Source organism: Heterocephalus glaber, unplaced genomic scaffold (assembly GCF_053883595.1).
Source record: "Heterocephalus glaber isolate CG9 unplaced genomic scaffold, H.glaber_assembly_v1.0 deba00001781, whole genome shotgun sequence".
Taxonomy (NCBI): domain Eukaryota; kingdom Metazoa; phylum Chordata; class Mammalia; order Rodentia; family Bathyergidae; genus Heterocephalus; species Heterocephalus glaber.
This window is the reverse complement of record NW_028258467.1, coordinates 3,335,173-3,358,309: the sequence shown is the minus strand read 5'-3', so window position 1 is coordinate 3,358,309 and position 23,137 is coordinate 3,335,173. Positions and strand designations below refer to the sequence as shown.

At 47.1% G+C, this 23,137-nt stretch overlaps 1 protein-coding gene and 2 pseudogenes across 7 annotated transcripts in view; all 3 read left to right on the top strand.

Annotated features, from left to right (window-relative positions):
* The window catches only part of Abca3 (ATP binding cassette subfamily A member 3), a 58,639-nt gene that overhangs the window by 34,320 nt on the left and 1,182 nt on the right, over positions 1-23,137 (top strand). For all 7 annotated transcript variants that reach the window (XM_087203029.1, XM_087203033.1, XM_004864641.4 and 4 more), the window contains 14 exons: positions 5,720-5,818; positions 9,112-9,298; positions 10,060-10,363; positions 11,520-11,793; positions 13,481-13,685; positions 14,154-14,373; positions 14,468-14,626; positions 16,234-16,406; positions 17,775-17,903; positions 18,030-18,224; positions 21,408-21,595; positions 22,108-22,278; positions 22,554-22,744; positions 22,918-22,991. In XM_087203029.1, coding sequence (XP_087059155.1) covers positions 5,720-5,818; positions 9,112-9,298; positions 10,060-10,363; positions 11,520-11,793; positions 13,481-13,685; positions 14,154-14,373; positions 14,468-14,626; positions 16,234-16,406; positions 17,775-17,903; positions 18,030-18,224; positions 21,408-21,595; positions 22,108-22,278; positions 22,554-22,744; positions 22,918-22,991 — 2,569 coding nt within the window. The remainder of the gene's footprint in view (positions 1-5,719; positions 5,819-9,111; positions 9,299-10,059; positions 10,364-11,519; positions 11,794-13,480; positions 13,686-14,153; positions 14,374-14,467; positions 14,627-16,233; positions 16,407-17,774; positions 17,904-18,029; positions 18,225-21,407; positions 21,596-22,107; positions 22,279-22,553; positions 22,745-22,917; positions 22,992-23,137) is intronic.
* On the top strand, positions 608-5,766 carry LOC106007773 (meiosis-specific coiled-coil domain-containing protein MEIOC pseudogene; annotated as a pseudogene).
* On the top strand, positions 1,649-5,766 carry LOC147820951 (meiosis-specific coiled-coil domain-containing protein MEIOC pseudogene; annotated as a pseudogene).

The window sequence follows — 23,137 nt, the reverse complement described above, 5'->3', positions numbered from 1 at the left end:
CAGAGTTCCTGGATGGCTGAGCCTAATGAAATGAGTCCCAAGGAACCAATTTCCTAGGAAGCCCGTCTCAAACAGGGGTACTAGCAGGCAGGATGTGGCTGGGTGTGGCGGGCTGCAGGTCTCTTGCAGTTGGCAAGCTGGCCCTATCGGCCTATGCTGCCAGCCTCTATCCACCTCTGGTCAATGAGGTGCACCACCAGCCAGCCTCAAACTGTGCATCTGCCAAGCTGGGCTGCCATGGAGAATGAAGGCAATGTGGATCTAATACAGACCTACACTCTACTTTCTTCATCAACAGAATATGCAAGTGCTATAGATTCTTCACTTTCTATGCACCATGGTCTACTTATGGAGATGATATTAAACAACCTAATTCTCAGATCAATCTAAAGAACAGGAGAACAGGATTCAAAAAAAAAAAAAGAAAGAAAAAAGAATAGGATTCAAACTGTGGCAGTGAAACAGACTTTCATGGACTTGTGTCTAGCATTTTGGAAGAAAAAGATAAGTCACAGCCATATTTTCCTGAAGGGACCTGCTCCTTTAATTTAAAGTCAGTTTGGTCAATGAATATAAGCAGATTTGTCAGTCACCATGACCTGCTAACAGAAACCAAAAGGTCACTAGACACGGCTGTCTCTCAACAGGCTTTTTTTTTTTTTTTTTGGTTTTGGAGATCAAACTCAGGACCTTGAGCTTGCAAGACAGGCACACCACCACTGAGCTAAATCCCTGGCCCTCTCAAAAATCCTTCCTGGCTTTTTATAGTGGTGAATCCATGTCAGCAGTAGAAAAAACAATACCTGCATAATAGTAATCTCACACAACAACAAAAAAATAGATGAACTCTTAGCATGGATCTACTCGTTGAGACCTGGATGAAAAATGTGTGTATCCCTCACAAAGTGATCATTCTAACTTACAGTATTCTAACTTACAAATGATACAGCTAAGGCAATATTCCAAAAATATCCATTTATCAAAAACTGTCTTGTGCCACAAATTTGTCTGTGTGACATCATGAAAGAATCAGGAATTGATACTTAGCCTTATGGAAGAGAAAATATTTGCTAAAGGTCTTGAAGCACCATTACAACAAAAAAGGGCAGAGATATTTCTTTCCCAATTTAATAGGTAACAGTGAAAATGCAGATTATTGTAGATAACCCATAATATGCTCACCCTAATAAGGCTAAGCTTAATGTTCAAATTTTAGTGTCCAAGAGGGTAAAAATTTAGTCAGTGGCACACCTGAAATACCCACTATAGAAGCAGATGCCTATTATTTCAGGTTAAATCAGCAAATCAGAAAGAAATGAAGGACACAATATCTGACCAGCAGAATTTCACATTTCCAAAAATCACACTACATCTGGCAAAAAAGTTTGCAAAGGAAACAGGATTCGCTGCTGATTTTGCCTTAAAGTCAGAATATGAACTAAAACCTCACACAGCTTATCCAACTAATAATGATTTTGCTAATGTCACAGAAAAGCAACAGTTTGCTAAACCTGAGCCCCCAAATTCTGAGTATTTTAAATCAGTGAATTTATTATCAAACTCAGCAACATCTGCAGGAGGTATCAATTTATTTATTTATTTATTTATTTATTTATTTATTTAAAAAAATTTTTTAAACAAGAGATGAATTTATTTATTTTTGGTACTGGGGATCGAACTCCGGTCGGTCCCTGCGCCTGCACAGCAGGCAGTGAAACCACCGAGCCAAATCCCAGGCCCAGGAGGTATCAATTTAAACAGACCAACTTGGATGAATCTTCAAACAAAAAATAACACTGCTATTCTTTATTGAAATCAAGGTAACTTGATGAAATTAGTCATTTAAGTGCAACTCCAAAAAGTTCTAACCATTCTTAAGCTTTCCCCCAACCATCCTCCACAAATTTAACCCCAAATAGCAATTTATTTCAGAAGTATTGCCAAGAAAACACTTCAGCATTTTCTAGATTTGATTTCAATTACAACAGTGCAGAAAGAATTCAATCTTATCACATGGAAGGACTGACAAAGACTGGAGAAAATCTCTTTGAATTGGTTATGGATAAAAGAAAATAAAGCAGCCAAATGGATTTTGTGATAATTATTCAGTTCAGCACTATGAGATCACTGAAAATGTAAAAAAACAATTTTCAAGCCAAGCCCCAGAGCAGACATGATCCTGAAGAAAGTCCAAAGCATTTAGATGGCTTATCTCCAAATACATACCAAGAGCTATTGGAGGCACAGGGGTATTTTAATAGTCACAGACAAGGAAGTGGAAACAACAGTGTTAATAGCTGTGTGAATTTCACATAGGCATCATGCTTCTATAATAATTATATGATGGAATATTTGAGGCACAATCAGGGTTTTCAACAACTAGCTTCAAATGAGTTTCCCATAAGATCTACTTATCCATTTGACCATTCAATTCTTCCACTATTGGATTCTTATGATTTGTTTTCTTATGATGACTTAAGCCACTTATACCCTTATTTTAATGATATGCTGTATAGAAATAGTTCCTTTTCGGGCCAGGGATTTAGCTTAGTGGTTCTGCCGCCTGCCTTGTAAGCACAAGGTCCCAAGTTCGATCCCCAGTACCAAAAGAAAAAAAGAAAAGAAATAGTTCCCTTTCTGGTTTTGTGCCAACTTTTGGATTTCAAAAACCAATTAAAACCCATAGTGGACCACCCAGCAAACTCCATATTTGTCTAGAAGAGTGCTATGAACAGTGGAGAGCACTAAAAAAGGAGAGGAAAAATGTAGGGGACAGGGGAAGGGGACGTTACCAGAACCTCTGCAGTTAGTCCTGGTCTCCTGCGAGCCACGGCAGCACACGGCGAATTACAGGAAAGGTAGAAAAATGAGACCGAGAAGAAGCTGAGCTTTGGGTCTGATCAGTGCTGCTCTGGGCAGCAAAGACAAAAGCCCCCAGCTTACCACACCTTTTATTCAGTACATCGGGAGAAACAAATGTAACAGATGACTTGCAGAGAGTTCAATAGTTCACATTGGGATAAACAAGGTGTAAGGGAAGGCTTGCAGAGAGTTCAGTACATCTCCGGCAAACAAGATGTTAATCAGTCCAAGAACAATGAGGAACTGAGCAGATGTTTGTTCTCCCAGGATGTTTCTTGTGCTGGAGAATCACAGCGTCACTGGATCACTGAAGTCTCAGTTGTGACCGGAGGCCAAACTGGAGTTATTCTGTAGCTGGGCTGTAGGCAAGAGAACTAGGCTAACCAAATGATTTTTTCCCTAGAATTATGTAGCATTGCTCCCAACAGAAAAAGACTTAATTCACCCTTGCAAAGAATTATCCAGGAAAAATAAGTGTCCAGTACTAACAATACTCCAATTCCAAGCCTGACCTCCAACCCAACTAGAGTCGATCACTTAATTGTGGATGAACGTCGAAAGTGGACATTACAAGGCAAAAGGAAACATCTCCAAAGCACTCACCTTCATGCCAACATCTCAACTACTCTCAATAGACACTTGGAATCCATTCATAATCGTACAGTCACTCAGGATGAGAATTTTAAAAAATAAAATTAAAAAAATTAAAATGGGTACCAGGGACTCTCTTCTCAAATGAAAAGTTGACATTTTTTCCCCCTTGAGCCTGAACTGGAGAGGGCCTTGCTAACTCCTGAGATGCCCTCAAAGCAAATTCCTCCTTATGTCTATACAGAGTACTTGGTTTCTTTCCTTCTCTCTCTCTTCCTCTCTCTCTCTCTCTCTCTCTCTCTCTCTCTCTCTCTCTCTCTCTCTCTCTCTCTCTCTCTCTCTCTCCTCGCTTTCTTCTTCTCTTTCTCCAGTACTGGGAGTTTTACTCACGACCTTGCACTTCAAGACATGCACAGTGCCACTGAACTAAATCCCCAGTCTTTTGGTTTCTTTTTATTTATTTATTTTTTGTATTAAATTCTTTTATTGGTACATTGTAGGTATACAACACAATTACATTTCTCATTGGGAATTGTAACTTTACATAAGGCATCTTGGTTCTTATTTTTTTCCCCATTCCTAGCCCTCCCTTCACGCCCTCCACCCATTTCCACTGAAATGTCCTTGGCCAGATTAATTGGTCTACTACCTTTAATATCAGTCTTCTGTACATTCTTAGGACATGAACAAAAGGTAAACAAATTTTCTGCCAGAGTCCAGCACACATAGCTTCTAATCAAACCTCTAATGGAATCTTTATTCCCAATCGAATCTTCCTGAGCCTATTCTTTCTGTCTCCATTCCTATCACCATTCTGGTCTTCTGAGCTCCAACCAGAATCTGTCAGGAGCTCCAACAAGAATCTATCAGGCTCTGCTATAGCATTCTAGGGCTTCTCTATCTTATATATCCAAACCTCCTGGATTCCTCCCACAAACCAGTTCCAAAGTCTAAACTGCATGATCAGATACATTCACAGCAATGATTCCACTTCTCTGGTACCAAATTTCTGTATTAATTAGCTTTCCCATTGCTGGACACAATACCCAACACCCACAACTTAACAAAAGAGAGGTTTCATTTGGCTTAGGTTTGTTTTTTGGTACTGGGGATCAAACTTGGGACCTTGCGCTTGGCTGCAAGGCAGGCAGCGGCACCACTGAGCTAAATTCCTGGCCCCATTTGGCTTATGTTTTAAGGGGATTCAGCCCATGGTCAGTTACCTCCAAGGCAGAAATAATATGGCAGAAGCTACTTAGTTCATGACAGTCAGGAAGCAGAGCAGGAGAACAGCGCTAGAGAGGAGGGGGCAAGGGACCAGGTGTGGATCCCAAGGCAGTATGCATCCATTTCCCACTCAGACACTCCCAGAAGTGATTTCCACCAATACTCCAGCTGGAACTCTAGACCGTTCAAGTTGGCACCCCCCCCCCAACAGCCACATAGCCCAGCTAATGTGGTTTTATAGCCATATAATATTCAATGACTCAAGTATACCATAACTGAACATCTGCTCCATTATTATACACTCATATTTTTTCACAAAAAAGTATTAGTTATTATGGTAATAAACATCCTTCTAGTAAACTCTTATCCCAATCTCCAATTACTATCCCAGGACAGAGCCAGGGATTTAACTCAGTGGTGCCGCCACCTGCCTCACAAGCACAAGGTCCGAGTTCGATCCCCAGTACCAAAAACAGAAATAAAAACTATTCCAGGACAGATTCCTAATAGTGGGGGTAGTTATTACCAAATTTCCTTCTAGGAATGAGGTTTAGGTTTACTTCTCCATCAGCAGGATAGGAGAATGTGCACTTTATTCCATGGGTGCGGCTTTGAGTAGAATTTTTTTCTAATATTTGTATATTGAATGAGTGAAAAAGCACACAGCCACCTGACTGGCCTTTGTCCAGTTCCTGCCAACAGAAAGTGGCATGTTGCTCTGCCTATTGGCCTTAAAAATTGCTGCACTGGGAATTGTATGTGTCTTTTGGTCATTTAAGTGTCATTGGGACACTTTTAGATATTCTTATCAACCATTTTTGTCACAACTTTCTCCAATTTGTTGTGTTTCCTTTTTGAGTTTTTTCTCATACATATTTTATGTTTAATATATCATAAATTTCCTATTGTGATTTCATCCATTACTTTTATTCTTAGAAAGTGTTTCCCTTCCCTATGACTAAACAGGGCAGTTGTTAAGGAATGAATTATCTAGAAAGTCTTTGAGAAGCACCTCATCACACTATGTCTTTTTTTTCAGGTTTGAAAGTCTTTTTGCTAAACTGGAAAAGAAGCAGAAAGAATTGGGCATCGCCAGCTATGGGGCATCTGTCACCACCATGGAAGAAGTCTTCCTTCGGTCAGTAGGGATGGATGTCTTATGGTCTGGACCTGGTGTTGGGAGTGATTTTGTTAAAAGGCAGCTGCAGGGCCAGGAATGTAGCTTAGTGGCCCAGCTCTTGTCCAGCAAGTGCGAGGTCCTGAGTTCAATCCCTGGTACAAAAAAAAAAGGCAGCTGCAAGGCAATCAGCATGATTCTCCTCTTAACCAGAGACAGGGTGCAGCATATAGTGGGGGCAGAGCAGTGGCATCGTCAGGGCTGTGGTGCAGATGTGTCTGTATCAATACCTGCACACTGGGGTAGCCACCACCCACATGCAAGGCATGTGTATGAGCTTCCTGGGTCCCTCCTGGGAATATCAACTCACAGATGGGTCAGGACAGCACCAGGCCTACTGAGCTCTCCTAGGCATAGGTCATCCTTCAGGATTCCCAAGTCTACACCAGAGATGTGAGGTTAAGCTTTCTGACCCTCAGAACTATAGGGTGATTGCTAGACCATTGACACATTTATCAGACATTTCTTGAATGTTTGCTTGACAGATAAGAACTAAGAACTCAATAAATTTTTTACATGTGAGGTAGACAGTTCTCCTTGAAGATCTCATGGCCTAGAAAGGCAACAGAATAAGTGACCATAAGTTATAAGGCCATGTGGTGAGTGTCCTGTGGATGTCTGCCCCAGAGAGTTGTGGGGACCATTGAGAAAGGTCACTGTGACCACAGGGACCAGCAAAGAAAGAAGGCTAAGAAGGAGCCTATGTGTCTGCAGAGTCCTCTGAATCCAAGGCTGGTAAAAGAGGAAGAAGGAAGAGATCACTCACTGACCTTTGTCTAGCATGGGGCAGAACAGGGTAGATCTTCGTGAATATTGGTTGAATTAAAAACGTGCTGGCCTGGTGTCAGCTGGGCCTGGGGGCTGGTCCCAGGTTGCTCTCTGCAGCCATGGGACCTCTTGTATCTTCATTTTTCTGCATCTAGGGCCTCTCTGGCCCACTGCATTACTTTGTTCCTTCATTCACATTTAGCACATGGCCCCACCTGGCCTCTAGCCTTTGTTTTGTGCCTGAGCTCCAGGCCCCCACACCTGACAGTGGTCTCTTTGAGCTGCTTGTCTCAGGAAAAAAAATCAGAACCTGTGCCCAGCCTACCTAGGATCCTCTAACAGTCTGAGAAGCCAGCAGCATCATAGGCAGCCAGTGAACAGCTGCTTTCAACTAGAAGGAAAGGAAATATGGGAGAGCTGTCACTACTTGGTGTCTCTGACTCATATCTGTGAGCTTGAAGGATAAATGGGACTGAGAGAATCAATAGAGGGGCCCCTGTGCGGTGCCCACAGAGTAGAGACCAAGGCCCAAAGGCAAGATGAGGAAAAGGAAGCCAGTGGGCAGGTTCTCTGTCAGGCTTTCAGCTGAGAGTGGCCCAGGTATGCTTGGTTAGGCCATATTAAAAAGCACTTCACATGCTCAGTGGCTGCAGGGTTATTTCCTGACTGACAGGGGATTGCTAGAGGGCTTTATATTTGGGCATTTATTTGCTTTATTTCGTTTTTGTGGTGCTGGGGATTGAAACCAGGATCTCTGAGCATGCTAGGCAAGTGCTCTACCACTGAGCTACTCCCTCAGCCCTGTGTATGTTTTTAAATAACAGCTTTCCTAGCCAGGTACACTGGTACACAACTGTACTCCTAGCTACTCAAGAGGCTGAGGAAAGTGGTTGGAAGTTTGAAAGATCAAAGTTCGAGGGCTGCCTCAAAAAAATTTTTTTAGCTAGGTATGGTTGCACATGCCTATAATCCCAGCACTTGGGAGTCTGAGGCAGGAGGATTGACATGAATTTGAGGCCAGCCTGGGCTATATAGCAAGACCTTGTCTCAAATATAAATTATATATATATATATATATATATCTCAAAACAAAAAGGACACATACAAAAAAAATTTTAAGCAGACCTCCTCCCAAAAAATCCATACCCACTAGCAGTCTTCATCCCTCCTCTCTCTAACCCTGGCAACCACAGATCTCCCTTCTGTCTCTGTGGATTTGACTGTTCTGGACATTTCGTATAAGTGGAATCACACAACATATGATTTTTGTTTCTGACCTTTCACTTAGCGTGATGTTTTCAGGATCCATCTACACTGTGGCATGTCATAAACCGCATTCCTTTTTATTGGCTGCACAACAGTCCACTGTGTGGATAGACCATGTTTTGTTTACCCATTTTTCAGTTGAGGGATGTGTTGACTATTTGACTGTTATGAATCATGCTGCGTGGATGTTTTGTGTACAAGATTTTGTGCAGATGTGTGTGTTTATTCCTCTTAGATGTAAACAGTACATAGTTGTGGATCATATGGAACTATGTCTAATCTTTTGTCACTCCAATCATGACAAGATTCCATTCTCATTTTCAGGCCTACTCTTAGAAGTACTAAAATAGGAGAAGACCATCAGCTTCCTTATCTTATTTGTTGGTATATTTGTTCACTCACTCGTTCATTCATTCCATCATCCATTTGTCCTTTCATCTGGCCACTCAGTGACCAGTTAGGGCAACCGTCTGTACGTAGCCAAGCAAGACCCCATGAAGAGAGACAACCAAATTGGGCACTGCCTCTGACAACCTTCTGGTCTCCATTGGGAGATTGATCAGAGCCTATATTCATGAGCATGGCCAGATGGGGACAGCACCCATAAAAGCACTGATGCCAAGCATCCTGACAGCTGAGATCGGAGGGCTCTGTCTCCAGTGTGGTCCTAGCATAGCCTGACCTCATGCATCTGCCATAGGAGCTCCCAGCCTTGTACCTGTCCTCCATCGTGTGTCTGGCCCTATCATGACTTCCAGGGATGGCTCTCCTGAAACAGAATTATCTGACTCCCAATAACACTTTGGGAATGAGCACCCTGGCTTTCACCTCACTGCAATCTTATACTGGCTGTGTGATGATCCCTCCCCAGCCCTGAGCCCCCTGTCCATCTTGAAGGCCCTGATTATAAATCCAGCCTATGAGCAGCATCCCTGTGAGAATAGGTTCCTTACAGAGACAACCCCAGCTGGTTGTCTCTCTCCTGTGGGCCTTACCTGGCTGCATATAGATGGTATTCCAGAGATATTTTTGATGAATGAGTGTATTAATTCCAGAAACTCATACTGATGAATGAGTGAACAAGCCAGTGAATCCAATGACATTGTTTTGCTTCACAGCCTCTGATGATAGCCCTTTCTGCATGTCTTCCTTGGAGGAAGGAAACTTTGTTCCTTGCTACTGGGGAGCTGGATCATGACAGTGGCTGTGTTCTGGTGCAGGGTTGGTAAATTGGTGGACACTAGCATGGACATCCAAGCCATCCAGCTCCCTGCACTGCAGTACCAGCATGAGAGGCGGGCCAGTGATTGGGCTGTGGACAGCAACCTGTGCGGGGTGATGGACCCCACTGATGGCATTGGCGCTCTCATTGAACAGGAGAATGTGATGGTCCAGCTCAATACTGGGGTAAGTGGAGACCTGGGTTGGGGCCCCCTGGCAGTAGAGTGGGGAGGTCAGAAGACACATGAGCTGACACAGGGGAGTATCCACAAGGGCAGATGGAAGACAAAGGGCAAATTATAGCTCACTCTTAGAGGGTGGACAGAGAGAAAGGAAACTAGGACTACTTCAGTGGAGCCATTGAATGTTATCATGTTCTAAATGGGACGTTCAGATATGAAATGTTTGCTTAGTGTGCCAACAGTCTGCTGCTGGGGAGCCTGCCCCACACCTTGCTCCATGCTAGCTTTCCAGCAACCTCGTGGCCAGGGTGGGGGTGGGGTGGGGGTGGGGCTGGGACTGTTTCCATTTTATCTGCAGGAAACCAAAGCCTAGGCCAAAGTCAAACAGTTCACCTTTGGTTCTGATGTTTAGAGAGCCAAAAAGGGATGGGAGTGGGGAATATGGGCAGGTAGTCCAGGGAGGCAGGTGAGGTTTGTCTTCTTCTCCTGCATGAGCTGAGCCAGACATGATGGTGTTTCCAGTGAGAGGCAAAGGAAGACTGGGACCTCAGCTGGTCCCCAAATGTTCTGTGATAAAAGTGTCTGCCTTGCCTCCAAGGCCCATGTAGGGACCTGCAGGGACATGCACTCTGGCTGTGGCTGCTGGTACAAGTATCAGCCAGAGACCCACTAGTGCCATGTGGGGGCAATACCTACTATAGGCGAGTGGGATTAGACCCTGGCTCCCAGGCCAAACCTATGTCACCTGTGTTCCCTCTGCTACAGCTTGCCCTCCACTGCCAGCAGTTCTGGGCCATGTTCTTGAAGAAAGCCACATACAGCTGGCGGGAGTGGAAGATGGTAGCAGCGCAGATCCTGGTCCCTCTAACCTGTGTCACCCTGGCCCTCTTGGCCATCAACTACTCCTCGGAGGTTTTTGATGACCCCATCCTGAAGCTGAGCTTGGGCGAGTATGGAAGAACCATTGTGCCTTTCTCAGTCCCTGGTACCTCACGGCTGGATCAGCAGCTGTCAGAGCACCTGAGGGACATGCTGCAGGCAGCAGGACAGGAGCCCCGTGAGGTGCTAGGTAAGAGACAGTGGGGCCTGCAGGGCATTGGGGTGTGCAGTGGGTAGAGCTTGGCTCCCCACTGTGGCAATGGCAACATCTGGGTTTGTGTCTTATCCCCCAAAGGATGTGAGCAACATCCTTAGCATTGTCCTCCATGATGTCATGACAACTAAAAATGCCTTTGCACCAGACCTAGTGGCACACACCTATAGTACCAGCACTATAGGAAACTGAGGCAGGAGAATTGAAAGTTTGAGCCCACTTGGGCAACTTAATGTTAGTGAGAAACTATCTTAAAGTAAAAATTAAAACAGGGCTGGGGATATAGCTCAGTGTGAAGGCCCTGGATTCAGTCCCCAGTACCAGAAAAAAAAAAAATGCCTTCAGACATCATCAAATGTCCCCTAGGGAAAGATCATCCTGGCAAGTCAGATCAATTGCCCCAGGCACAGATACCTTTCTAGGGCTGGACATGGTGAGGCATTTATTTACTACTGCCCTAGTTTCTAGGACCATTCATAATTGAAATGAAAAAGCTCAGTGATCTTTGTATTACCTTGTCTTTGTTTACCAGGCTGGTCACAGTGTGTCTTCATGTGACATAGTATTTTCTTCCAACACCTTAAAACTCTAGACCAGTGATGGTGAACCTTTTAGAGCTTTCAGTGATAACAGCCCACTGTGGCAACACATGCCAAAGGTTCACTACCACTCTCTAAACTGTCTCTAGCCTCCAGGCTTAGAACAGCTGTGCTAAGGATGAACAGAATGTGCTGGAAAGTTTTCTTACTTTCTTGCTTCCTCTCACATCCTGTCCAGCAATGTGGGTAATTAGCAGATGAATGATAAAGAAGTTGGCAAAAATGATGTCTTTCTTTATACTTCTTTTTTTTTTTTTGGTACCGGGGATTGAACTCCGGTCCTTGTGCTTGTGCAGCAGGCAGCGAAACCACTGAGCCAGATCCCTGCTGGCCCAATGATGTCTTTCTTAAGAAGTGTGACAGGCAGCTGGGAGCATGGTGGCACTATGGGATGGGGCACATTGGGCCAGGCAGGAGCCCCTATAGCCCCTGCAGTCCCTGTTTCGCTATGCCTGCTGTCCTGACACACTAGGACAGCAGTGCGTGGCCCTGCTTCCCCACCCTGTACCCTTGACACTGCCTTTATTCCTCAGGTGACCTGGAAGAGTTCCTGGTTTTCAGGGCCTCAGTGGAGGGTGGCGGCTTTAACGAGCGGTGTCTAGTGGCAGTGTCCTTCAGAGATGTAGGAGAGCAAACTGTGGTCACTGCCCTGTTCAACAATCAGGCATACCACTCCCCGGCCACTGCCCTGGCTATCGTGGACAACCTTCTATTCAAGCTGCTGTGTGGCCCCCAGGCCTCCATCGAGGTCTCCAACTACCCCCAGCCCCGGAGCACCCTCCAAGCTGCCAAGGACCAGTTCAGTGAGTAAGTGAGACTCACCCAGCCCAGCAGGAGACCACACCAGGATTGACCACCTAGGGCACTGCTAGAAATGAGGCACTGTAGATGAACAAACCAGTTTCTGCCCAACACACACTGCTGGCCTTTGGTCAGAAAAACCCTGTCTTCACAGCTTTCCACATTCACTTTTCCTGTGGCCAAAAATCAGCCTAAGAGACCTGTCCCACATGCGGACTGTGGTGTTTGGTGGGGACTTCCTCCTCTTCCCAGCAGGGTTGTCAGCAGCTGCAGGGGGAAGGAAGACTGCTGAGGGCACTGAGAAACAGCCTCTCTGGAGGGCTCCAGACCGTGCCCAAAAATCAGGCTGAGGGGTTTAGGCTTATGATGGTGACAGTGGACCAAGCAGAAGGATGCTTATCTAATAGTAAAAATATATTATTCAGCCAGGCATGGTATTACACACCTATAATCCCAGAACTCAGGAGACTGAGGCAGGAGGATTGCCATGAGTTCAAGGCCAGCCTGGGCTGCATAGTGAGTTCAAGACCAGGCTGAACTACATAGCGAGACCCGGTTTCACACACACACACAAAATATTTATTCAGCTGGATATGGTGGAATATGCATATAATTTCAGCAGTTTTTGGAGGCTGAGGCAGAAAGATTGCAAATTTGTACCCAGCCTGGGCAATTTACCAACTTAGTGAGACCCTGTCTCAAAATAATTTTTAAAAGGGGAGGTGGGGTGGGAATGTAGGTGCGAAGGCCTTGGGTTCAATCCCCAGTACTGGGAAAAAAAAGGGGGATATCATTCACATATCCACAGTCACCCACTCCTCACATTGTGCCATCATTTGCTTGTTGGTGTGTTCACAGAGATGAGCTCCCTCACTTCCATGTAAATTTATTGAACATCTCATCACCCTGAAAGAAACCTGTACCCATTTATATCTCTCCCCAGCTGCTGGCTGAGAGTGCTAATCTGCTTTGTCTAGTGGCAAATGCTAATCTGCTTTGTCTCTGTGGGTTGCCTATTCTAGATGTTTTGTAAAAATTGAATTAAACACAATATGATCTTTTGTGTCCTACTGCTTTCAGTTGACATGGTATTCTCAAGGTTTATCCAAGTCCTGGCATCATTTCTTTCTTTCTTTTCTTTTTTCCTCCTCCTCTTCCTCCCTTACCCCCTCTCCCTCCTCCAGTCCCCATCCTCTTCCTCCTCTTGTCAGATAATATTCCATGTCCCACCACTATTTGTTAAGACAATCAGGAGGTCTTTAAGCCACAGAATGATGTCAGAACCTGTTCTGGAAGATGTTGCCAGCAACTGGATGCAGAACACAGAATGCACTGGGAGGGGAAATTTGCTACTGTAGTGATCCAGGGACCCAACAATGGAGTCTGAACTGGGGTGGTGTGGAGAGAGCATGACAGGAGTTCCCAGGAGACAGACAACAGAAAGAGCAACAGGGGGTAGTGACCCTGAATGTGTAGAAATAGGTGGCTTGGGGACACATGGAGTTTGGGAGGGAGATGCTGCCCTCTGCCAGAATATGACATCCAGAGGAGGAGCCTTCCTCGGGGGTGGGGAGTTTCTGGTTCTCCTGAACCCCCTTGAATGTTCCTGCTACTGTACTGCATGCTTTGAACATTAATGACCCAACAGCTCAATCTTTACTACCACCCAGACACACTGCTTTTTCTTCCCCAGGGGCCGAAAGGGATTTGACATTGCCCTCAATTTGCTCTTTGCCATGGCATTCCTGGCTAGCACATTTTCCATTCTGGCCGTCAGAGAGAGGGCTGTCCGGGCTAAGCATGTCCAGTTTGTGAGTGGCATCCATGTGGCTGCTTTCTGGCTCTCTGCTCTACTGTGGGACCTTATCTCCTTCCTCATCCCCATTCTGCTGCTGCTGGTAAGTGCTGGACAGTGCTGGACCCTGACCTACAAAACAAAGGACTTGCCTGGGGGACCCCTGTGTGCAACTGGAACCAGCAGAGGCTGGTCCCTGCAACTCCAGAATCCAGAGTCACACCTTAAGAGCCTTAACTAATTACATCTTCAAAGACCCCTGATTCTAGGATGACAATGGGAAATATGGGTGGTTCTTGCCTATTTCCTCTCCACACCACACTATTGCTCTTGAGTAGGCAGGGCCTGGATCGAGCCCACTGACCTGGTTCCAGCAATATCAGCCAAGGAGAGAAGCAGAAATTGCTGGTCAGAGAGGGTCCCATGACTGAAAGCCACAATGGGGCCAAGGAGCTTGGGCTGGCTGATTGATCAGGGCCCAAGGATCATTGAATGCTTTTATAATCCTCTCCATCCTCCTAGGAGCTACCCACTGGCTGTGCACCAATTTATCTCCTCTGTGTTGCCACAGGTGGTATTCCGGGCCTTCGATGTACGCGCCTTCACGCAGGATGGCCATGCGGCTGACATGCTGCTGTTGCTCATGCTCTACGGCTGGGCCATTGTCCCCCTCATGTACCTCCTGAGTTTCTTCTTTTCCGGTGCATCCACTGCCTACACAAGGCTGACCATACTCAATATCCTGTCTGGCATCGCCACCTTCCTCATAGTCACTATCATGCGCATCCCAGGTGGGCGCAAAAAGACCACCCTCACCCTGGATCTGTCTTCGGGCAGGTGTAGTGCGCCCTCCAGCACTGACTGGTCTGCACCTCCTCACCGCAGCCTTGAAGTTAGAAGAACTTTCCAGAACGCTGGATCAAGTGTTCCTGGTGCTGCCCAACCACTGCCTAGGGATGGCGGTCAGCAGCTTCTATGAGAACTACGAGACACAGCGGTACTGCACCTCCTCAGAGGTTGCCACCCACTACTGCAGGAAATACAGTGAGTGCCCAACCATTCCCTTGGGCAGCCCTTTCCTCTGAGCTCTGTCCCAGGGCGCCAGCTCATTTCAAACACCCCCCAGCCAAGGGATGTTTCTGCTGTCAATAAACACAATACCACAGGTAGGATAAGTTATAAGGCAAAAAAGCTTTTTTTGGCCCATGGCCCTTCAAGGATAAGAGCCCACTTCTTTATGTGTACCAGGGATCGAACTCGGGACCTTGTACTTGCAAGGCATGCATGGTGCCCCTGAGCTAAATCCCAAGCCGTGATGTTGGCCTTCTTGCTATGAGGGTTGACAGGCAGTGCATGGCATAACATGGCTTGAGACAGTGATCACGAGCACATGTCTCTCTGTGATTGGTATGTGTGTGTTCCCCTCTGTCCCTTTTCTTGCAGAGCTACCAGGATTCAATTATGGGACCTCTGCCTGTTGGCCTTATGAAATCCTAAATCTCTGTCTTTAAACACTATAGATAAGGCTTAGGTTTCTACCCTAACACCTCACAGTGGGGGCTCAGTATTAATACATAGCCCTCAGAGGACACTCAAGCCCCACCCAAACCAAAGCAGGGCTGCTTCTATTCTTTGTGCCCTGGTGCCCATCTGCCTGCTCACCTCTATTGTCCACACTGCTACCCACATATCCCAGGCCTGCCTCCATGCTTCTGCTCTATGTGCCTGCCCTGGTGTCCCATGGCTCTGGAACAGAGAACCAAAGCCCATGGCTTAATGAACAGACACATATCCCTTCCCTAGGTCCACAGTAAGGGTGTGGACAGGGCCAGGTTTCCTCTGAAGGTTCAGGGGAGGGATCGTCCTGCCTCTCAGCTTCCCAGGCTTTAGGGGTTCCTCAGCTGGACCACATCGCTCCATCTTTTCTTTGTACTGCCTCCTCCCATGTCCTTCTTTCCTTCCTTTTTTATTTCCATGTACTGAGAATTGAACCCAGGACCTTCACATGAAGCTTCATCCCTAGCCCCCTTTTTTTGGTTTGTTTTTGTTTGTTGGAGACAGGGTCCCTCCTGTCTTTCTATCTTTCTCTTACAGGATACTTGTCATTGGATTCAGGGCCCACCCTAAATCCAGAATCACACCTTAAGAGCCTTAACTGATTACATCTTCAAAGACCCCACTCCTAAACAAAACCATAGGGGGTTAGCACTTGGGCCTCTTTCTGTGGGGCCCTTTCTGTACTTACGATGGTCTCCATGGTGCATTGAGGTCACCTCTGTGGAACCCTGCCCACTCCAGGCCCAGTGCCCACTGTGCTGCTGCTGAGAATCACTCATAGGAATGCTGCTTGTCATGGGCCTATCCCCTCTAAATTGCTGGTGCCTTACAAAGGGACACAATGTGTATATCACATCTCACCCACCCTACGGGACGTAGCAAGTGTGAGTGGTGGGTGCAAGGGGCACCTCACATAGCAAAAGGAAAGTACCTGAGGCTCCCACGTGGTGTTGACAGAGATGGGGCACATTCTTAAGAAAAGACTGGGGAGCCTTGGGGCTCAGGGATTTTTGGTGGAGGAAGGCTGGGCTGGGCCCCAGGAGGGAGGAGGGTGCTTAACTGAAGGGCCCAGCCTGGCTCCCTGCCTTACACAGACATCAAGTACCAGGAGAATTTCTACGCCTGGAGCACTCCAGGGGTCGGCAGGTTTGTGACCTCCATGGCCACCTCAGGGTGTGTCTACCTCACCTTGCTCTTCCTCATCGAGACCAACCTGCTGTGGAGACTGAGGACATTAGTCTATGCCTTCTGGAGGAGGTGGACACTGGTGAGTGGCTCCTAGGCAGCTCAAAGGCCCTGGCCAAACACTCCCCATTGCTCTCCTGGTGTCTAGAACATGAGGGGCCTCCTTCCTCTCTACCTGACAGCTCATGCTCCCTGGGCAGCCCTACCACACAGTCAGATGTGGTGTCAGCCTGGTGCACTATTAGCACTTATGGCCCAGGGAGGGGTGGCCCTCACCCCTTGTAAGGACTCCCTGAGTCCTGAGCCCCTGTTGCCATAGAGTTGGGCTGCAGGCCAAGATCCCCTTCCAAGCAGGGGAGGTATCAGCGCCATAAGAGTGCTCCACACATTATTGTGTACTTTTTTTTTTGTACTTGGAATTAAACCCAGGGCCCTCACACTGAACTATATCCTCAGGGGTTTTTTTTCTTTTTTTTTGAGACAGGGTCTTGCTAAGATGCTAAATTGCCTAGGCAGAGCCTGGTCCTGTGATCATTCTGCCTCAGTCTCCCAGAGTGTTGGGATTACAGGTGTGTACCATCACACCCAGCTACATACATTTGTATTCTTCAGATACACACCAGGTCTCCACCTGCTCCCTCACACTAGCAAACAAATCACATTAGAAATACACATTAGAGGGCCAGGGATTTAGCTCAGTGGTTTTGACCCAGTACCAAAAAAAAAAAAAAAAAAAAAAAGAAATACACATTAGATATACAGATTAACCTGGGGCCAATTGAATTCTCTAAAATATTAACACTTTTCTAAGAAGGAGTTCCTTCCGTGTATTACAGTCTTCTGTGCCAGGCATTGTAGCACATACTTGAAGTGCCAGCTACTCAGAAGGCTGAGGCAGAAGGATCACTTGCCCCAGCCTGAGCAACTTAGTGAGACCTCATTTCAAAAACAAAATTTTTGGGCTGGGGATTTAGCTCAGTGGTTTCGCTGCCTGCTGCACAAATGCAAGGACCCGAGTTTGATCCCCAGTACCAAAAAAAAAAAAAAGAAAGAAAGAAATTAAAACAAACAAACAAACATAGAATTTTCCCTCACATCCCTCAGCAGAGTTTATAATTTTCTCCATGAATCTCAAAGTTCTTTTTTATTTTTTTCGGTACCAGGGATCAAACTCGGGTCCTTGTGCTTGTGAGGCAGGCAACGGAACCACTGAGCTAAATCCCCGGCCCTCAGAGTTCTTATAGTACTAGATAGTTTCCTAGATGTTGACTACAGCCCCTGTGGCCACCCACCTTTTCTTATAAAGGTCTGAGTGGACATGTGGGGCCTGGACGGAGGTGAGATGGCTCAGAGGACTTAGTCTTTCCTATCAGATGTCTCATGTCCACCTCAGTCCCTGCCCTTCCTCCCATGGGGTTGGGATTCACATGTATTTGTTTCAAACAATTAGGCAGAATTGCACAGCCAAACATCAGTGGTTCCTGAGGACCTGGATGTTGCACAAGAGAGGAGCAGAGTCCTGACCCCCAGCCTGGATTCTCTGCTCGACACACCTCTAATCATCAAGGAGCTCTCTAAGGTAATACACACAGGCCTTGCCTTCCACGGGGCCACCCATCAGGTCCCAGGACACTGGAAGTTGGCAGGGACTAAGGGCAGGGTACCCAGCCTCTTCACTTGGTATTTCCTGCTGGGCATCCCACAGGTGTATGAACAGCAGGCACCCCTCATTGCTGTAGACAGGATCTCTCTCGCAGTCCAGAAAGGGGAATGCTTTGGTCTCCTGGGTTTCAATGGAGCTGGAAAGACCACAACATTCAAAATGCTGACCGGGGAAGAGACCATCACCTCAGGGGATGCCTTCGTTGGGGGCCACAGCATCAGCTCTGACATTGGAAAGGTAGGTACTGCAGGGAGGCCCTACTGAGAGGGGGTGGGCAAAGCAGGGGGTGCACTGGAAATAGGCCTGGCCTCTGTCTACAGTGGGCACAGCACATGACTGTGGACAGCAGGACAAAACATCGATGGGGCCAGGGCTAAGCAAGTTGGGAGAGAGAAATGTGGGAGGAGACAGGAAAATAATAAATGTGGGCTAAAGAGGTATGGCCAGCACTGAGGGAGCTGCTTTCAGCCCAGGGCTACTCTGTGTCCAGCCAATATGGACATGGGTTTGGAAGCTTGTTTAGTGAAAGGGACAGAAAGGGAGGGCTAGGGCCAACATAGTTTTCCTGAACTGGGCTGAACCCCACAAGGTGAGGCTGGACTAGAGGCAGCCCTCATGTTCCCCGACCCTTGAGTAAAGCACAGAAAGTCCCCATGTGCCAATCAGAACAGAAGGAAAGGAAAAGAAAAGAGCCTGTGCCTGAGAACTGGCCAGAAAATTTTCTCCTGAACTAGCAACACAGGCTTCTAGACTATGGTACCTCAGGGGCCAGAGTACTTGTAGGCTCTCTCTGAAGGGTGTGTCCAAGCCTATGGGCAGTGAATCTACATGATGAGAATCCACTATTCGAGGCCCCACAAAGAGGAACAAATCCACAGACTAAATTTGCAGTTGTAAGGCCCAGATTACAAAATAATTATTCACTGTGTTTAAATAAATAAATGTTCAGGCATGGTGGTACATGCCTGTAATCCCCAACTAGTAAGGCTGAGGCAGGAGGATTGCCATGAGCTCAAGGCCAGCCTGAACTACACAGCAAGACCTGGTCTCAAAAAACCAATAATAATAGTAATAATGAAAGAAGTAGCTGGGTGTGGTGGCACATGCCTGTAATCCCAGCACTTGGGAGGCTGGGCAAGAGGATTGCTGAGAGTTCGAGGCCAACCTAGGCTATGTAATGAGTTCAAGGCTAACCTGGACTGCATAGTGAGACCCTGTCTCAAAAAAACATAAAGAAGTGAGAGAAAGGAAAGGGAAACGGAGAAGTGAGACAGGGAGGGAGCGAGTGAGCAAGTGAGCGAGCTGGGTGTGGTAATATGTGCCTGTAGTCCCAGCACTCTGGGAGGCTGAGGCAGGAAGATTGCAAGTGCAAGCCCAGCCTGGGCAACTTAATGAGACCTTGTCTCAAAATAAACAAATTAAGCCAGGGATTTAGCTCAGTGGTGCTGCCTGCTGCACAAGGTCTGGAGTTCGATCCCCAGTACCAAAAACAAAAATTTTTAAAGGACTGGAGATATACCTCTGTGCAAAGTTCAATCTCTAGTACCAGAAGAAAAAAAAAAGATACAATTGGAAATACATGTGGGAGAGAAAAAAGCTATATACAGTCTTATCTGGACATGTAGGAGAGCGTGAGAAGTGCTAAGTATATTTAATGAAGTTCTGGAGGGAAAGGAGAGAGAATAGGAATAGCTGAAGAGGTAATGACAAAGAATTTTCAGGAACAATTAAAAGCAGATTCTAGGGCTGAGGCTGAAGATCAGTGGTAGGGCATCTGCCTAGTACGTATGAGTCCCTGGGTTCAATATCTAGCACCACAAAAAATAAATAAAATTTAAAAGTCAGTTTCTAACCCATTGTGATGGCACACATCTATAATCCCAGCACTCAGGAGGCTGAGGTAGGAAGATCTCTGCAAGTTTGAGGCCAGTTTGGGCTATATAGTGAGTTCAAGGCCATCCCAAAACCTCATAGTGAGATGCTATCTCCAAAGACAAAGCATAGAGGTCCCATTTGACCCAGCTATTCCCCTGCTGGGTATCTTCCCAAAAGAATTAAAAGAATCATACCACAGGGATATATGTGCACCCATGTTTATAGCGGCATAATTTGTTATAGCTAAAGCTTGGAAACAGCCCAAGTGCCCATCAACTGGAAACTGGATAAAGAAGATGTGGTTTTTTTATAAAATGGAGTACTGCTCAGCCATAAAGAATGAGAAACTAGGGACATTTATAGCTAAATGGATGCATATTGAGGCCATACTCATAAGTGAAATAAATAGGACACACTTGTTTAAATACTGAATAGTTTCTCTAGTGTGAGAAACTGAAAGTGTAAATAAGGATTAAAATGATTAAAACGAATAATTGATAATTTGAAATAGGAAAAGGTCCAAAGGTATAGGGGTGCTGGGAGGGGAAGGGGAAGGGAAAGAAGGGAAAGGAAAAATTATGAGAAAAGAAAAAAATGGGGTGGAGGGGGTGAAGGCGCACAGGTAATGGGGAAAAAAATAAGAACCAAGATACATCATGTACAGGTACAAGTACAAAATGATAAATGTAAACATATTATATATCTAAAATGTACCAATAAAAGAATTTTTAAAAACAACAAAAACAAAGCAGATGCTACAGGCCCAACATGCTGCCATAGGCCTGTAATCCCAGCACTTAGGAGGCTCAGGCAGAAGGATCATGAGTTCAAGGGCCAAAGTACAGAGTGATTTTGAGGCTACTCTGGCTAACATCCTGTCAAAAAACAAAAGGGAGGAGAAGTGGGGGAAGAGAGGAGAGAGAAAGGGACCTTCCCTTGCCAGCTGGTGAAAGTAGTGGGGCACTGAGCAGCATAGGAGCCCCAAAAGCCCCACTACATCCCAGCTCTGCTGGAAGCCAGCACTCACACAGAGACCAAGTGCTGTGCCATCCAACACAATGTCACTCCCCACAGAGGTATTCCCCACAAGCACCTCTTAATAGAAGGAAAGAAAAAAAAAAAAAAAGGAAAGGCCCCAGTGCATGTTGGATATTATGTAAAAGTTGGAGGGATCAATGAACAAGTAATCAGGTATAAACCACAAAGTTTTGCATAGTGATCACTGTGTATAATCACTCTTGAGCCAACCCGCCCCTGTGGCTGCTTGTTGTAGACCAGCCCCAGGTTAGATCACCTGTTCACCTCTTTCTGGGCCCTCTGGGAGCCTTCCTGATCCAGCCAAGTCCTTTCTGTGACCCCATGAAAGTGCTGCTAGGAAAGCTTCCACTGTGAGCAGTTGGCATGGCCTGAGCACCAGCTTCGTGGCCCAGCCTGAATGAGCTCTCTGGAAGGCTTAGAAGCAGGCCTCATGGCAGGTGGTCTCTGTGGTCCTCTGTCAAGGGACTTCACTCCAACTCCCCCCCCCCCTGGTGCTGTGTCCTCCAGGTGCGCCAGCGGATGGGCTACTGCCCTCAGTTTGATGCCCTACTGGACCACATGACTGGCCGGGAGATGCTGGTCATGTATGCACGTCTACGGGGCATCCCTGAGCGCCTCATTGGTGCTTGTGTAGAAAACACACTGCGGGGCCTGCTTCTGGAGCCACACGCCAACAAGCTGGTCAGATCATACAGGTGCGACATCACCCAGCCTCCTGCCCCTGTGAAAAGATGAGTCCAGCCCTTTCCAGGGTGAAGTGAGGGTCTTTCTTAGCATAGTGCTGGGGTGACTGACTACACAGGTCAGAAGGCAGGGGCTTCCCACTCATGGCTCCAGGATCAGGCGGGAATTTGGAAGCATGACCCAGATATCATCAGATGAGAGAAGCCCCTTATGGTTCCTGCCGCCTAAAAACAAGAACAGCCAGTGAGTGATGTTGCCTTCCTGTTGGCCCCCTGGGTGCAGATAGATGGTGTTCCTGCGCCCTGTGGGGAGGGAGTAGACTCACAGCTGTCTCTGGGGACTCTGGCTTTATGTGATGGGCCTCACCTCCTTCCTCTCACCTGTGTACTTTGCAGTCACTAGGCATAGGCCTCTGCTGGGACCTAGGGAGCTCATGCTAATTATCAGCCTTGTTGTGCTTACTTCAGTAGCACATATACTAATTATCAGCCTTGCCTCCCACCTGGCACCCCTTTACCCCCAGTGGTGGGAACAAGCGCAAGCTGAGCACTGGCATTGCCCTCATCGGTGAGCCTGCAGTCATCTTCCTGGATGAGCCATCCACTGGCATGGACCCCGTGGCCCGGCGCCTGCTTTGGGACACCGTGGCCCGGGCTCGAGAGGCTGGCAAGGCCATTGTCATCACCTCCCACAGGTAGCACCTGCACCCCTGTGGATTAGTGGAAGAGACTAAACAGGGGTTGTGGGACAAATGTGGGGAAGGGGTGGGAGAGCAGAAGACCTCTCAGCAGCTGGTACAAAGCCTGCCAGAAGATTCCCAGGCTCTGCACATGAGCTAGACTCTGAGCATGGGAATCAGGAACAGGCTGATCAGGGCATTGACAGCCATCTGTCTGCACAAGCCTTGTACAACTAGAGCGGGCATCAGCTTCCTCTAGCCCTGTCTTAGGCTTCCACCCTTCTCCCCAGCATGGAGGAATGTGAGGCCTTGTGCACCCGGCTGGCCATCATGGTGCAGGGTCAGTTCAAGTGCCTGGGCAGCCCTCAGCACCTCAAGAGCAAGTTTGGCAGTGGCTACTCCCTGCAGGCCAAGGTCCGGAGCGAAGGGCAGCTGGAAGCACTAGAGAAATTCAAGGCATTTGTGGACCTGACCTTTCCAGGTGTGTGCTGAACCACTGCCTGGGCCTCTGTCAGCTGCTATGTAGTATGTGCCTCACCTCACCAAGTCCCACATCCCTGACCCCTGGGACGAGGACCACAGTCCTGTGCACCAGGCCACCCTCCCCATCCCTTCAGCCCGGTCTCACAGGAACATGGTCTCTCCTTTGTGTAGGAAGCGTCCTGGAAGATGAACACCAAGGCATGGTCCACTACCACCTGCCTGGCCACAGCCTGAGCTGGGCAAAGGTGAGCACAAACTTGGCCCCTGCTGGGTGCCAGTAGGTCCCTCCAGGGGTCTCCCCCTCTATAGTGATCTCAGGCTCTGTCAGAGCATAATCACCTTTTGTTGAGTTGGGAATAATTCAGTGCACAAAAAGAAACTGGCTCAGAGA